Below are 16,008 nucleotides of genomic sequence, written 5' to 3'. Positions count from 1 at the left end.
AGTGAGCACACACAGAGGCAGACTCTGTCTAAACCCTCAGAACAAAAGCTGTCCACATGTTTCTGTCAGTCCAAATACTTCATGCAGTTTTTGCTGTGATCACTGCCTTCACACTGTTACAGTCAAAGCTGGAAATCATTCACAAGGAAACTTCATATTCACCAACACTCAGTGTGATGTCATCAGGGAATGTCTCCGCCTCCAGCTCACATCAAAGCATACGACTACCTGAGCAGCTAGCATTACCCAGCATGCCGTGCAGCAGTGTTAGTTTGTAAATGTGCAATAATTCCTGTTACAAACTGTTTCACAGATTGCTGTGTGTCGTGACCTTTGAACCTTAGAACTGTGAGGAAGAAGCTACACAGTTAATCAGGGTCCCCTCTCTCTGAATCAGGAAAGGTGGGCAGGCCGCGTGTGGGCCGCGGGCCATACGTTGAGTCTCACTGTTTGAAATGTGAACATTGTTCTGCTGCAGTCAATGGACTAAACCAGAGAAGAAGAAAACAGACTTTACCATGAAGATCCTCAGTGTGGATCAGTATAATATCAGCCTGATGTCTGCAGTTTAGTGTCAGCACAACTTTCACATCATATTCATCTCAGCACAACTAAAACATGCTGACTGACCCCAGAGTTTCAAGTTTACATCGTGGACTCTCCAGGAAACCACACAGATGCTTCACTCCTGAATCCTGCAAGATTCTGTAGGTTCCACTCAGGTCCAGATGTCTTAGATGGGAGGGGTTGGACTTCAGTGCTGCTGCCAGATACTCACAGCTGATCTTTGACAAACCACAGTACCACAATCTGTATAAAGAATGAAAGATGTAAGTTTATTAGACAAAGTTCTTGAAATCATTCAGTGTTTCATCATCTGTTCAGAGCTGAAGAAGGTTCAGAATGTAGAAGTTTAGAAAATGGAAACTCCAAACAGCTGAAGCCAACAGGAAGCAGCTTCAAACAAACACAACAAGAGAAAAAACTCTGAATGTTTCACATTAAAGTCGTACATTTCTCATAAAAACAGGACAAAGACTTGAAAAAGTCGTGTTTTTCCTTCCAGGAACCACATGGCTTCACTTTTAAAGGTGAAGTGTGAAAGAAATGGACATATTTGAAGTCCAACACCTTTTTCCAGTCACATTATTAAAGCAGACAAACTACAAGCTCATTTTCATTGCAACAAGTCATCTTCTGACCTGGACTAACAACACTGGTCTCTATGTGCAGCTGGCTGTGAGACCAGTGCTCAGGGAGCGTCTACAAAGGGCAACACTGAAAGAACATCACACACTCATTTGCTTCCAGCACACAAACATCTACTGTCATTATTCATGTTCCTGCTCCTCTGGATTCACACGGAGCTTCTGGTCGTTATTTACCCGTTACCATGGTGAACCGTAATATCCATAACTCAGACTGAGCATGCTCAGAGCTGGTTGACCTGACTGTGATCAGTTCCTGGAATAAACCTTATTATCTAATATGAGCTGAATCTTATTATTAATATCTTATTCTCCTCACAGAGCACTGTACTCTCAGACTGCAGGCTTACTTGTGCTTCCTGGAATATAAAAAAGTAGAAGTTTAAATGTGTTTCTAATAAAAAGCTTTGAAAATAAATGCTTGTCTGTTTAACTGTTGGGGTGAGCTCACTGTAACAGAGGAGGAAATAATCAGAGCCAATTTCAAAGTGTGGATTATAAAACAGTTCTGTCAGCTGAACATTTTCATCTGTGTATTCATGGTGTCACTAAATGACAACATGAAGCTGTGATTGGCCGACACTTTAAACAAAGTGAGCACACAAAGAGGCAGACTATGTCTAAACCCTCAGAACAAAATGTTTCTGTCAGTCCATAACGGGGAAGAGACAAGATGGCGCCAGTATGTTCGGCTCGCCGTCACTCCACCTGTTTTCTGGTTTTCTGTTTGCTGTTCTTTGCCTTAACTGGAAATTAACTCGCTCCGGACTTATGACCGAAAAACTCTTTTTATCATCCGAGACTCAGCAGTGACAGCACCTTTGTCCTTTGTTTTTGATGGGCAAACAAGCAGTGCACCTCCACCGCTCCATGGCATTCCGCTGTACCTACGTCGTACCTGGTTCCTCCCTCCCAAGCTACACCGGAGAAAACGCTGAAGAAGACGAGGGAAGCGAAGTGGTCTCCTGGCTCGTACAAAGGCATTCCTGTCACTTTCTTGCCTGGCTGATCCTCTCCTTGTACAAATGGGTTTCTGCTACTCTGCCACTGTGAGAGGCTCACTCCAACCCAGAGGACCCTGGGTGCACACTGTCTCTCCAACTCTGCCTGGTGCTGCTCCTGTTTCACCGGTGGGCCCGCTTCTCAGCCCGCGCTTCCTTCAGTCGTCTGGTTCGCTCCTCGCCATGCCGGCGGTGGCGTTCTCCTCAGGTGAGCGACTCTCTTCCACCTCCGGCCCGCGCCTGATGCCTGCTCCTCTCCTGCGTGACTCTCCAAGTACGTCGCTGGTTGCTCCTGTTCCTGGTGCTGGGTCATCGGCTCCTCTCCAGCCACGGATCCGCAGACTTGGTACCGTTATTTCAAACCTCCGCCCACTCAGCCGCACATCAACCCCGATGACAGCTACTGATCTCACCTTATCTATGGCTTTGATCAACATTCGATCCCTCTCCAATAAGACGTTTCTGCTCAAGGATTTCTTCTCTTCTCATGAACTGGATTTTATGTTCCTGACTGAGACCTGGCTACATGCTGGTGAGACTGTGGCTTTCTCTGAGCTTCTTCCTCCAGGCTGTTGTTTTTTCAACACTCCCAGGTCTTCTGGTAAAGGTGGAGGCCTTGCCTGTGTTTTCAAATCAGTTTATGACTGTCATCAGATTTCATCTTCCTCCTTTTCCAGCTTTGAGCTGCAGCTTTTTAAACTGAACTCATCTACTCCATTACTGTGTGCAGTAGTGTATCGTCCTCCCAAATTCAACAAGGATTTTATCAGTGAGTTTGGGGAATTCTTATCAGGACTTTCAGTAGATTTTGATCATTTCCTTATTGTTGGCGATCTGAACATCCATGTGTGTTGTCCATCTAAACCTCTGGTTAGGGACTTTGTATCACTGCTGGACTCTTTTAACCTGACTCAGTGTGTGTCTGGCTCCACACATTTCTTTGTTAATAAGATTTCCTCCCTGCAGTCTGTCATTCCACCTCCACTTTTCAATCCCTGCCTTGGTTGTTTTTAAATGTGCTTTATAAATAAACTTGACTTGACAAATACTTCATGCAGTTTTTGCTGTGATCACTGCCTTCACACTGTTACAGTCAAAGCTGGAAATCATTCACAAGGAAACTTCATATTCACCAACACTCAGTGTGATGTCATCAGGGAATGTCTCCGCCTCCAGCTCACATCAAAGCATACGACTACCTGAGCAGCTAGCATTACCCAGCATGCCGTGCAGCAGTGTTAGTTTGTAAATGTGCAATAATTCCTGTTACAAACTGTTTCACAGATTGCTGTGTGCCGTGACCTTTGAACCTTAGAACTGTGAGGAAGAAGCTACACAGTTAATCAGGGTCCCCTCTCTCTGAATCAGGAAAGGTGGGCAGGCCGCGTGTGGGCCGCGGGCCATACGTTGAGTCTCACTGTTTGAAATGTGAACATTGTTCTGCTGCAGTCAATGGACTAAACCAGAGAAGAAGAAAACAGACTTTACCATGAAGATCCTCAGTGTGGATCAGTATAATATCAGCCTGATGTCTGCAGTTTAGTGTCAGCACAACTTTCACATCATATTCATCTCAGCACAACTAAAACATGCTGACTGACCTCAGACTTTTAAGTTTACATCCTGGACTCTCCAGGAAACCACACAGATGCTTCACTCCTGAATCCTGCAGTTTGTTCTCACTCAGCTCCAGACATCTCAGATGGGAGGGGTTGGACTTCAGTGCTGCTGCCAGATAATCAAGGCCAATATCTGACAAACCACACTCCTTCAATCTGTATAAAGAATGAAAGATGTAAGTTTATTAGACAAAGAGCTTGAAATCATTCAGTGTTTCATCATCTGTTCAGAGCTGAAGAAGGTTCAGAATGTAGAAGTTTAGAAAATGGAAACTCCAAACAGCTGAAGCCAACAGGAAGCAGCTTCAAACAAACACAACAAGAGAAAAAACTCTGAATGTTTCACATTAAAGTCGTACATTTCTCATAAAAACAGGACAAAGACTTGAAAAAGTCGTGTTTTTCCTTCCAGGAACCACATGGCTTCACTTTTAAAGGTGAAGTGTGACAGAAATGGACATATTTGAAGTCCAACACCTTTTTCCAGTCACATTATTAAAGCAGACAAACTACAAGCTCATTTTCATTGCAACAAGTCATCTTCTGACCTGGACTAACAACACTGGTCTCTATGTGCAGCTGGCTGTGAGACCAGTGCTCAGGGAGCGTCTACAAAGGGCAACACTGAAAGAACATCACACACTCATTTGCTTCCAGCACACAAACATCTACTGTCATTATTCATGTTCCTGCTCCTCTGGATTCACACGGAGCTTCTGGTCGTTATTTACCCGTTACCATGGTGAACCGTAATATCCATAACTCAGACTGAGCATGCTCAGAGCTGGTTGACCTGACTGTGATCAGTTCCTGGAATAAACCTTATTATCTAATATGAGCTGAATCTTATTATTAATATCTTATTCTCCTCACAGAGCACTGTACTCTCAGACTGCAGGCTTACTTGTGCTTCCTGGAATATAAAAAAGTAGAAGTTTAAATGTGTTTCTAATAAAAAGCTTTGAAAATAAATGCTTGTCTGTTTAACTGTTGGGGTGAGCTCACTGTAACAGAGGAGGAAATAATCAGAGCCAATTTCAAAGTGTGGATTATAAAACAGTTCTGTCAGCTGAACATTTTCATCTGTGTATTCATGGTGTCACTAAATGACAACATGAAGCTGTGATTGGCCGACACTTTAAACAAAGTGAGCACACAAAGAGGCAGACTATGTCTAAACCCTCAGAACAAAATGTTTCTGTCAGTCCATAACGGGGAAGAGACAAGATGGCGCCAGTATGTTCGGCTCGCCGTCACTCCACCTGTTTTCTGGTTTTCTGTTTGCTGTTCTTTGCCTTAACTGGAAATTAACTCGCTCCGGACTTATGACCGAAAAACTCTTTTTATCATCCGAGACTCAGCAGTGACAGCACCTTTGTCCTTTGTTTTTGATGGGCAAACAAGCAGTGCACCTCCACCGCTCCATGGCATTCCGCTATACCTACGTCGTACCTGGTTCCTCCCTCCCAAGCTACACCGGAGAAAACGCTGAAGAAGACGAGGGAAGCGAAGTGGTCTCCTGGCTCGTACAAAGGCATTCCTGTCACTTTCTTGCCTGGCTGATCCTCTCCTTGTACAAATGGGTTTCTGCTACTCTGCCACTGTGAGAGGCTCACTCCAACCCAGAGGACCCTGGGTGCACACTGTCTCTCCAACTCTGCCTGGTGCTGCTCCTGTTTCACCGGTGGGCCCGCTTCTCGGCCCGCGCTTCCTTCAGTCGTCTGGTTCGCTCCTCGCCATGCCGGCGGTGGCGTTCTCCTCAGGTGAGCGACTCTCTTCCACCTCCGGCCCGCGCCTGATGCCTGCTCCTCTCCTGCGTGACTCTCCAAGTACGTCGCTGGTTGCTCCTGTTCCTGGTGCTGGGTCATCGGCTCCTCTCCAGCCACGGATCCGCAGACTTGGTACCGTTATTTCAAACCTCCGCCCACTCAGCCGCACATCAACCCCGATGACAGCTACTGATCTCACCTTATCTATGGCTTTGATCAACATTCGATCCCTCTCCAATAAGACGTTTCTGCTCAAGGATTTCTTCTCTTCTCATGAACTGGATTTTATGTTCCTGACTGAGACCTGGCTACATGCTGGTGAGACTGTGGCTTTCTCTGAGCTTCTTCCTCCAGGCTGTTGTTTTTTCAACACTCCCAGGTCTTCTGGTAAAGGTGGAGGCCTTGCCTGTGTTTTCAAATCAGTTTATGACTGTCATCAGATTTCATCTTCCTCCTTTTCCAGCTTTGAGCTGCAGCTTTTTAAACTGAACTCATCTACTCCATTACTGTGTGCAGTAGTGTATCGTCCTCCCAAATTCAACAAGGATTTTATCAGTGAGTTTGGGGAATTCTTATCAGGACTTTCAGTAGATTTTGATCATTTCCTTATTGTTGGCGATCTGAACATCCATGTGTGTTGTCCATCTAAACCTCTGGTTAGGGACTTTGTATCACTGCTGGACTCTTTTAACCTGACTCAGTGTGTGTCTGGCTCCACACATTTCTTTGTTAATAAGATTTCCTCCCTGCAGTCTGTCATTCCACCTCCACTTTTCAATCCCTGCCTTGGTTGTTTTTAAATGTGCTTTATAAATAAACTTGACTTGACAAATACTTCATGCAGTTTTTGCTGTGATCACTGCCTTCACACTGTTACAGTCAAAGCTGGAAATCATTCACAAGGAAACTTCATATTCACCAACACTCAGTGTGATGTCATCAGGGAATGTCTCCGCCTCCAGCTCACATCAAAGCATACGACTACCTGAGCAGCTAGCATTACCCAGCATGCCGTGCAGCAGTGTTAGTTTGTAAATGTGCAATAATTCCTGTTACAAACTGTTTCACAGATTGCTGTGTGCCGTGACCTTTGAACCTTAGAACTGTGAGGAAGAAGCTACACAGTTAATCAGGGTCCCCTCTCTCTGAATCAGGAAAGGTGGGCAGGCCGCGTGTGGGCCGCGGGCCATACGTTGAGTCTCACTGTTTGAAATGTGAACATTGTTCTGCTGCAGTCAATGGACTAAACCAGAGAAGAAGAAAACAGACTTTACCATGAAGATCCTCAGTGTGGATCAGTATAATATCAGCCTGATGTCTGCAGTTTAGTGTCAGCACAACTTTCACATCATATTCATCTCAGCACAACTAAAACATGCTGACTGACCTCAGAGTTTCAAGTTTACATCCTGGACTCTCCAGGAAACCCCACAGCTGCATCACTCCTGAATCCTGCAGTTTGTTCTCACTCAGCTCCAGACATCTCAGATGGGAGGGGTTGGACTTCAGTGCTGCTGCCAGATAATCAAGGCCAATATCTGACAAACCACACTCCTTCAATCTGTATAAAGAATGAAAGATGTAAGTTTATTAGACAAAGTTCTTGAAATCATTCAGTGTTTCATCATCTGTTCAGAGCTGAAGAAGGTTCAGAATGTAGAAGTTTAGAAAATGGAAACTCCAAACAGCTGAAGCCAACAGGAAGCAGCTTCAAACAAACACAACAAGAGAAAAAACTCTGAATGTTTCACATTAAAGTCGTACATTTCTCATAAAAACAGGACAAAGACTTGAAAAAGTCGTGTTTTTCCTTCCAGGAACCACATGGCTTCACTTTTAAAGGTGAAGTGTGACAGAAATGGACATATTTGAAGTCCAACACCTTTTTCCAGTCACATTATTAAAGCAGACAAACTACAAGCTCATTTTCATTGCAACAAGTCATCTTCTGACCTGGACTAACAACACTGGTCTCTATGTGCAGCTGGCTGTGAGACCAGTGCTCAGGGAGCGTCTACAAAGGGCAACACTGAAAGAACATCACACACTCATTTGCTTCCAGCACACAAACATCTACTGTCATTATTCATGTTCCTGCTCCTCTGGATTCACACGGAGCTTCTGGTCGTTATTTACCCGTTACCATGGTGAACCGTAATATCCATAACTCAGACTGAGCATGCTCAGAGCTGGTTGACCTGACTGTGATCAGTTCCTGGAATAAACCTTATTATCTAATATGAGCTGAATCTTATTATTAATATCTTATTCTCCTCACAGAGCACTGTACTCTCAGACTGCAGGCTTACTTGTGCTTCCTGGAATATAAAAAAGTAGAAGTTTAAATGTGTTTCTAATAAAAAGCTTTGAAAATAAATGCTTGTCTGTTTAACTGTTGGGGTGAGCTCACTGTAACAGAGGAGGAAATAATCAGAGCCAATTTCAAAGTGTGGATTATAAAACAGTTCTGTCAGCTGAACATTTTCATCTGTGTATTCATGGTGTCACTAAATGACAACATGAAGCTGTGATTGGCCGACACTTTAAACAAAGTGAGCACACAAAGAGGCAGACTATGTCTAAACCCTCAGAACAAAATGTTTCTGTCAGTCCATAACGGGGAAGAGACAAGATGGCGCCAGTATGTTCGGCTCGCCGTCACTCCACCTGTTTTCTGGTTTTCTGTTTGCTGTTCTTTGCCTTAACTGGAAATTAACTCGCTCCGGACTTATGACCGAAAAACTCTTTTTATCATCCGAGACTCAGCAGTGACAGCACCTTTGTCCTTTGTTTTTGATGGGCAAACAAGCAGTGCACCTCCACCGCTCCATGGCATTCCGCTGTACCTACGTCGTACCTGGTTCCTCCCTCCCAAGCTACACCGGAGAAAACGCTGAAGAAGACGAGGGAAGCGAAGTGGTCTCCTGGCTCGTACAAAGGCATTCCTGTCACTTTCTTGCCTGGCTGATCCTCTCCTTGTACAAATGGGTTTCTGCTACTCTGCCACTGTGAGAGGCTCACTCCAACCCAGAGGACCCTGGGTGCACACTGTCTCTCCAACTCTGCCTGGTGCTGCTCCTGTTTCACCGGTGGGCCCGCTTCTCGGCCCGCGCTTCCTTCAGTCGTCTGGTTCGCTCCTCGCCATGCCGGCGGTGGCGTTCTCCTCAGGTGAGCGACTCTCTTCCACCTCCGGCCCGCGCCTGATGCCTGCTCCTCTCCTGCGTGACTCTCCAAGTACGTCGCTGGTTGCTCCTGTTCCTGGTGCTGGGTCATCGGCTCCTCTCCAGCCACGGATCCGCAGACTTGGTACCGTTATTTCAAACCTCCGCCCACTCAGCCGCACATCAACCCCGATGACAGCTACTGATCTCACCTTATCTATGGCTTTGATCAACATTCGATCCCTCTCCAATAAGACGTTTCTGCTCAAGGATTTCTTCTCTTCTCATGAACTGGATTTTATGTTCCTGACTGAGACCTGGCTACATGCTGGTGAGACTGTGGCTTTCTCTGAGCTTCTTCCTCCAGGCTGTTGTTTTTTCAACACTCCCAGGTCTTCTGGTAAAGGTGGAGGCCTTGCCTGTGTTTTCAAATCAGTTTATGACTGTCATCAGATTTCATCTTCCTCCTTTTCCAGCTTTGAGCTGCAGCTTTTTAAACTGAACTCATCTACTCCATTACTGTGTGCAGTAGTGTATCGTCCTCCCAAATTCAACAAGGATTTTATCAGTGAGTTTGGGGAATTCTTATCAGGACTTTCAGTAGATTTTGATCATTTCCTTATTGTTGGCGATCTGAACATCCATGTGTGTTGTCCATCTAAACCTCTGGTTAGGGACTTTGTATCACTGCTGGACTCTTTTAACCTGACTCAGTGTGTGTCTGGCTCCACACATTTCTTTGTTAATAAGATTTCCTCCCTGCAGTCTGTCATTCCACCTCCACCTTTCAATCCCTGTGTTTCTCCCTCATGCCAATCTGCATTTAACCAGTTTGAGCTAATCTCTCTTTCTCAGCTGCATGAAACAGTCTGCAAGGTCAAGTCTACCAACTGTTCCACTGACGCTATCCCCTCTCGTCTTCTGAAGCAGGTCCTGGACTCAGTTGGACCTGTCCTTCTGGTCCTCATCAATGCCTGTCCCAGCTCTGGTTGTTTCCCAACACATTTTAAGCATGCTGTTGTTCAACCTCTCCTCAAAAAGCCTAAGCTGGACCCATCTATACTCTCTAATTATAGGCCCATCTCCAATCTGCCCTTTCTGTCCAAAGTACTGGAACGAGCTGTCCTCAGGCAGCTCCAGTCATTTTTAGACAACAACAGTCTCTATGAGAAGTTTCAGTCTGGTTTTAGAGCTCGTCACAGCACTGAAACCGCCTTACTGAGAGTTTTTAATGATTTGCTTTTAACTGCAGACTCTGGTTGTGCTGCTGTCCTAGTAACCTTAGACCTGACAGCAGCCTTCGACACTGTTGATCACAACATACTGTTATCACGCCTAGAACACTGTGTCGGTTTGAAAGGTACTGTCTTAAAGTTTTTCCAGTCCTACCTGGATAACAGGAGTTTTTCTGTTCACCTTGGTGAACTGTCATCTCCCAGAGCTCCTTTAACTTGTGGTGTACCTCAGGGGTCCATTCTAGGCCCCCTGCTGTTTATTCTGTATTTGCTCCCTCTGGGCGATGTGCTGCGCAAACATAATGTGTCCTTCCACACCTTTGCTGATGACATTCAGATCTACCTCCCTCTGAGGTTAGACTGTAAGGACACTCTGCAGCCGTTATTCTCCTGTCTGTCTGACATTAAGACTTGGATGGCTCTTAACTTCCTACATCTAAATGAAAGTAAAACTGAAGTCATTGTGTTTGGGCTTCCTAAAGACCCCAACCTTTCCTTTGATTTTATGGAACCCCTAACTTTCAAATGTACTTCCTCCATTAAGAGCCTCGGTGTTACTTTTGACAGTGCTTTTGAATTTGATAAACAAATCAGCTCCGTAGTCAAGGGATCTTTTTATCATCTACGGATTTTAGCTAAAGTCAAGTCCTACCTGTGCAGGAACGATCTAGAAAGGGTGGTCCATGCTTTTATTACTTCACGGCTGGACTACTGTAACTCCCTTTATGCTGGTTTAGATCGTTCCTGTCTGCATCGCCTCCAACTGGTGCAGAACGCTGCTGCTCGCATGCTGACCAGTTCCAAAAGGAGAGACCACATCACTCCGGTCCTCTGTTTTCTCCACTGGCTCCCAGTTGCTTTTAGGATTGATTTTAAAATTTTACTGTTGGTTTTTAAGGTTCTCAACGGTACTGCACCTCCTTACCTGGCAGAGCAACTTAGCATTTACTGCCCCAGGAGATCTCTGAGGTCAGCAGACCTGATGCTTTTAGATGTTCCCAGGTACAGATTAAAGACTAGGGGAGAGAGGGCTTTTGCTGTGGCTGCACCCAGACTGTGGAACAGTTTACCTCCTCACATCAGATTCTCCACAAGCCTTGGAACTTTTAAAACTGCTCTTAAAACTCACCTCTTCTCATTGGCTTTTAGCAAGGTTTAACTTTCTGTATTAACTTATTGTTTTATCAGTGAGGTGTTTTATGTACTTGTGTTTTATTGTATTTTATATTTGTATTTTATTGTGCAGCACTTTGGTCAGCCTTGGTTGTTTTTAAATGTGCTTTATAAATAAACTTGACTTGACAAATACTTCATGCAGTTTTTGCTGTGATCACTGCCTTCACACTGTTACAGTCAAAGCTGGAAATCATTCACAAGGAAACTTCATATTCACCAACACTCAGTGTGATGTCATCAGGGAATGTCTCCGCCTCCAGCTCACATCAAAGCATACGACTACCTGAGCAGCTAGCATTACCCAGCATGCTGTGCAGCAGTGTCAGTTTGTAAATGTGCAATAATTCCTGTTACAAACTGTTTCACAGATTGCTGTGTGCCGTGACCTTTGAACCTTAGAACTGTGAGGAAGAAGCTACACAGTTAATCAGGGTCCCCTCTCTCTGAATCAGGAAAGGTGGGCAGGCCGCGTGTGGGCCACGGGCCATACGTTGAGTCTCACTGTTTGAAATGTGAACATTGTTCTGCTGCAGTCAATGGACTAAACCAGAGAAGAAGAAAACAGACTTTACCATGAAGATCCTCAGTGTGGATCAGTATAATATCAGCCTGATGTCTGCAGTTTAGTGTCAGCACAACTTTCACATCATATTCATCTCAGCACAACTGAAACATGCTGACTGACCTCAGAGTTTCAAGTTTACATCGTGGACTCTCCAGGAAACCCCACAGCTGCATCACTCCTGAATCCTGCAGTTTGTTCTCACTCAGCTCCAGATGTCTCAGATGGGAGGGGTTGGACTTCAGTGCTGCTGCCACATACTCACAGCTGATCTCTGACAAACCACAGTCCTTCAATCTGTATAAAGAATGAAAGATGTAAGTTTATTAGACAAAGTGCTTGAAATCATTCAGTGTTTCATCATCTGTTCAGAGCTGAAGAAGGTTCAGAATGTAGAAGTTTAGAAAATGGAAACTCCAAACAGCTGAAGCCAACAGGAAGCAGCTTCAAACAAACACAACAAGAGAAAAAACTGAATGTTTCACATTAAAGTTGTACATTTCTAACAAGAGTATTTTAAAGACAGCGTCACTGATGATCATCTTCTGCTCAGTAAAACTTTGGTTTTCCACATGTGAGTGTTAATGATGCACAAAGACTGTGAGTGCAAAGAGGGAGCGAGGAGGATGACAGAGAGATGGTACAAGAGCATCAAGAACCCGGCGAGGAAAAGAGCGGAAGGATTTTGGAGCCTGTTGGATTGAAGCTTTCACAGAGACGTGTTTGACTGGACACCACCAGGACAGACTTTTAATCTCAGGATTTGGATGAGCTTTCTGTCTTTATGGTCACAAATGATGCTGTAACTCTGTGACTGTCCTGGATTGGTTACGTCCTTTGGACCTGAGTTTCCACAGCTCTTATAACAGCAGTGTACATTCACCTGCAGGCACACGCTGCCTCTGCTTCAGCTCGGTTTATGAAGCACAAACTGCAGGAACCAATCTCAGACTGGTTACAAAGACACGTTTAGTGTATTGGTGTAACGTGGACAGATTGAAGTCCTCCTGGCCTTCCCTTCCATCATAGCTGAGGGAATAAAAGGACCTGATATTCAGCCTTATGAATTAAACCTGCTGAAAATGGTCAAAGAGCAAAACAGAGCCTTTTCCTATCTGCTAGTAAGTAGATCACCTTTATTCTTAAGTACAGATTAATCAAACACACGAGTCTGATCAATATGTTAGCAGAGATGTAGTCTGAGTTTTGAAAATGTCTATTGTACACTTTGTGTGTGTGGACCTGATCCATCATCAACCTTTTCATTCATGTCTGATTTTGAGAAGATAAGAACTGTGTCACCAACGCATCACTGTGAATGTGCTGATAGTTAATGATCCTCAAAACTGATCAGAACATAATCACTACATATGAACATGTTTGAGTTTGGATACAATTATGAGACAGAATAGAAGTAAGAAAATTATGATTTTAGAGACAGGCTTAACTGTCTGTGTGTGTGTGTGTGTGTGAGTGGGTGAGTGAGTGAGTGAGTGAGTGAGTGAGTGAGTGAATGAAAGCACACACAGTGAACTACACTCTGATCTCTGAATGTCTGTCAAAGTCCGATTTAGTGACAAAGAGGATTGTTTAGAGTTTTAAAGAGAAAAGTATTTGGATCAAAGGGATTTTGCTAAAATTAACATGCTAATGAAGTGTGACTTGGATGAAGACATGAAATGAAATAACGATTGCTTTAGTTAAAGGGGGTCAAAGGTCAGAGATGGAGGATAATAAGGTGGGGCTGAAGATCAGTGAATCTGATGTAACCACCCGATTGGTTGACTAATTATTAGAGAGAGAGGTGGGGTGAGTTTAAAGTACATGGTGGGCCATTTCTATGGATATACCGTAATAACATGGGAATGGTTGGTGATATTAAAGTCCTGTTTGTGGCACATTAGTATATGTGAGGGGACAAACTCCTCAAGATGGGTGGTGACCATGGTGGCCATTTAGAAGTCGGCCATCTTGGATACAACTTTTGTTTTTTCAATAGGAAGAGGGCCATGTGACACATCAAACCTATTAGTAATGTCACAAGAAAAACAATGGTGTGCTTGGTTTCAACGTAACTTTATTCTTTCATGAGATATTTACAAGTTTCTGACCACTTATAAAATGTGTTCAATGCGCTGTGTTGGATTGTCAATGCAACCCTCTTCTCCCACTCTTCACACACTGATAGCAACACCGCAGGAGAAATGCCAGCACAGGCATCCAGTATCCGTAGTTTCAGGTGCTGCACATCTCGTATCTTCACACCATAGACAATTGCCTTCAGATGACCCCAAAGATAAAAGTCTAAGGGGGTCAGATCGGGAGACCTTGGGGGCCATTCAACTGGCCCACGACGACCAATCCACTTTCCAGGAAACTGTTCATCTAGGAATGCTCGGACCTGCACCCATAATGTGGTGGTGCACCATCTTGCTGGAAAAACTCAGGGAACGTGCCAGCTTCAGTGCATAAAGAGGGAAACACATCATCATGTAGCAATTTCAAATATCCAGAGGCCTTGAGGTTTCCATTGATGAAGAATGGACCCACTATCGTTGTACCCCATATACCACACCAAACCATCACTTTTGTTCCAACAGTCTTGGAGGGATCCATCCAATGTGGGTTAGTGTCAGACCAATAGCGGTGGTTTTGTTTGTTAACTTCACCATTCGCATAGAAGTTTGCCTCATCACTGAACAAAAGTACCCATTTGTTTTGCCCATTCTGCAAATTCTGTGGCCGATCTGGGTCATCCTTGCTGAGATGCTGCAGCAGCTGGAGTTTGTAAGGGTGCCATTTGTGAGTAGCTAATATCCGCAGAAGGGCTGTTCGACTAATGCCACTCTCCAGTGACATGCGGCGAGTGCTACGCTGTGGGCTCTTGCTGAATGAAGCTAGGACAGCCACTGATGTTTCTTCATTAGTTTTCTTGCGTCCACATTTTAGCAAATCCAACACTGAACCAGTTTCACGAAACTTAGCAAGCAGTTTGCTAACTGTAGCATGGGAGATGGGTGGTCTCGTAGGGTGTCTTGCATTGAAATCTGCTGCAATGACCCGGTTACTGCGTTCACCAGAATATCAACACAATTTCGATTCGCTCCTCACGTGTTAACCTCTTTGACACGTCAATGGCTGTGAACAGAGAGAAACTTGTAAATAACTCATGAAAGAATAAAGTTACGTTGAAACCAAGCACACCATTGTTTTTCTTGTGACATTACCAATAGGTTTGATGTGTCACATGGCCCTCTTCCTATTGAAAAAACAAAAGTTGTATCCAAAATGGCCGACTTCTGATTGGACACCATGGTCACCACCCATCTTGAGGAGTTTGTCCCCTCACATATACTAATGTGCCACAAACAGGACTTTAATATCACCAACCATTCCCATGTTATTACGGTGTATCCAAATAAATGGCCCACCCTGTATAAACTGGGATGCATGGAGGTGTTCTGGGTCAGTCTGAGGCGTCCTGCGACACGAGCAGTTCAAAGGATTCCAGAAGGTGGAAACTCAAGCATAGGAGGGAAGGGGAGATTGGCCATAATGGACTGGAATTACAGACTGGACTAGGATTTGACTCTGTTTCTGTTCCTCCTCATCATCATCATCGCTGTGTTGGATTATAATTCTGAGAAGGATTAGGACTTCCATCAGTGTCCATATTGTAACTTTAAGAAGATGTGTGATCTATCAGTGAATACTGCTCTCCTGATTATTTCCATGAACACATCTACAGTGCTGCAAGTGTCCCTCTCATCACCAACCCCTTTGCCCCAAAGATGAGAACTAAATCATCATCAGCTCAGAGTGGGTTAGTTACATAAGTACAATTGATGTAATCTGATTATTCTTTGTATTTGTTGCTTTGCTCCTGTCAAACTGCTTTAATAAAATCTGTTGCAGTCTAAACTGGGGACGTTCCCTTTTTAACCCTTTGTGAAACAATAAAGGTTTAAATCTGAGTATTCATCTATGTTAGTGTTTAATGGGTCTAATAGGTTGCTCTGGCCTTTCCCAGCAATATCTTCCCTTGCAGTCTGTGGTCCAGGCTTCTAAAACCATCCCAGGTTAACAAGAACTACAATCTAGAGGAGAGCTGCCATAACAGGTTGACCTGCAAGGTTACTCAGGTTTGTTTGTATCAGGACAAGCAGGGAAGACAGAAGACACAAGACACAAGGGGTGGGCTGTAGCTCAGGAGGTAGAGCAGGTCACCTACTGATAGGAAGGTTGATTGTTCGATCCCTGGCTCCAAGTATCCTTGG

At 44.4% G+C, this 16,008-nt stretch overlaps 1 protein-coding gene across 1 annotated transcript in view; it reads right to left on the bottom strand.

The window, feature by feature from the left end:
• The window catches only part of LOC113029538 (NACHT, LRR and PYD domains-containing protein 12-like), a gene marked incomplete at its 5' end in the record, with an annotated part of 62,381 nt that overhangs the window by 14,671 nt on the left and 31,702 nt on the right, over positions 1-16,008 (bottom strand). The window contains 4 exons of the mRNA XM_080292776.1: positions 631-810; positions 3,811-3,984; positions 6,985-7,158; positions 11,855-12,028. Coding sequence (XP_080148902.1) covers positions 631-810; positions 3,811-3,984; positions 6,985-7,158; positions 11,855-12,028 — 702 coding nt within the window. The remainder of the gene's footprint in view (positions 1-630; positions 811-3,810; positions 3,985-6,984; positions 7,159-11,854; positions 12,029-16,008) is intronic.

This window comes from Astatotilapia calliptera, chromosome 3 (genome assembly GCF_964374335.1).
Source record: "Astatotilapia calliptera chromosome 3, fAstCal68.1, whole genome shotgun sequence".
Lineage (NCBI taxonomy): Eukaryota > Metazoa > Chordata > Actinopteri > Cichliformes > Cichlidae > Astatotilapia > Astatotilapia calliptera.
Note: the sequence above shows the minus strand (reverse complement) of the source record. Positions and strands in the feature narration are given on the sequence as shown.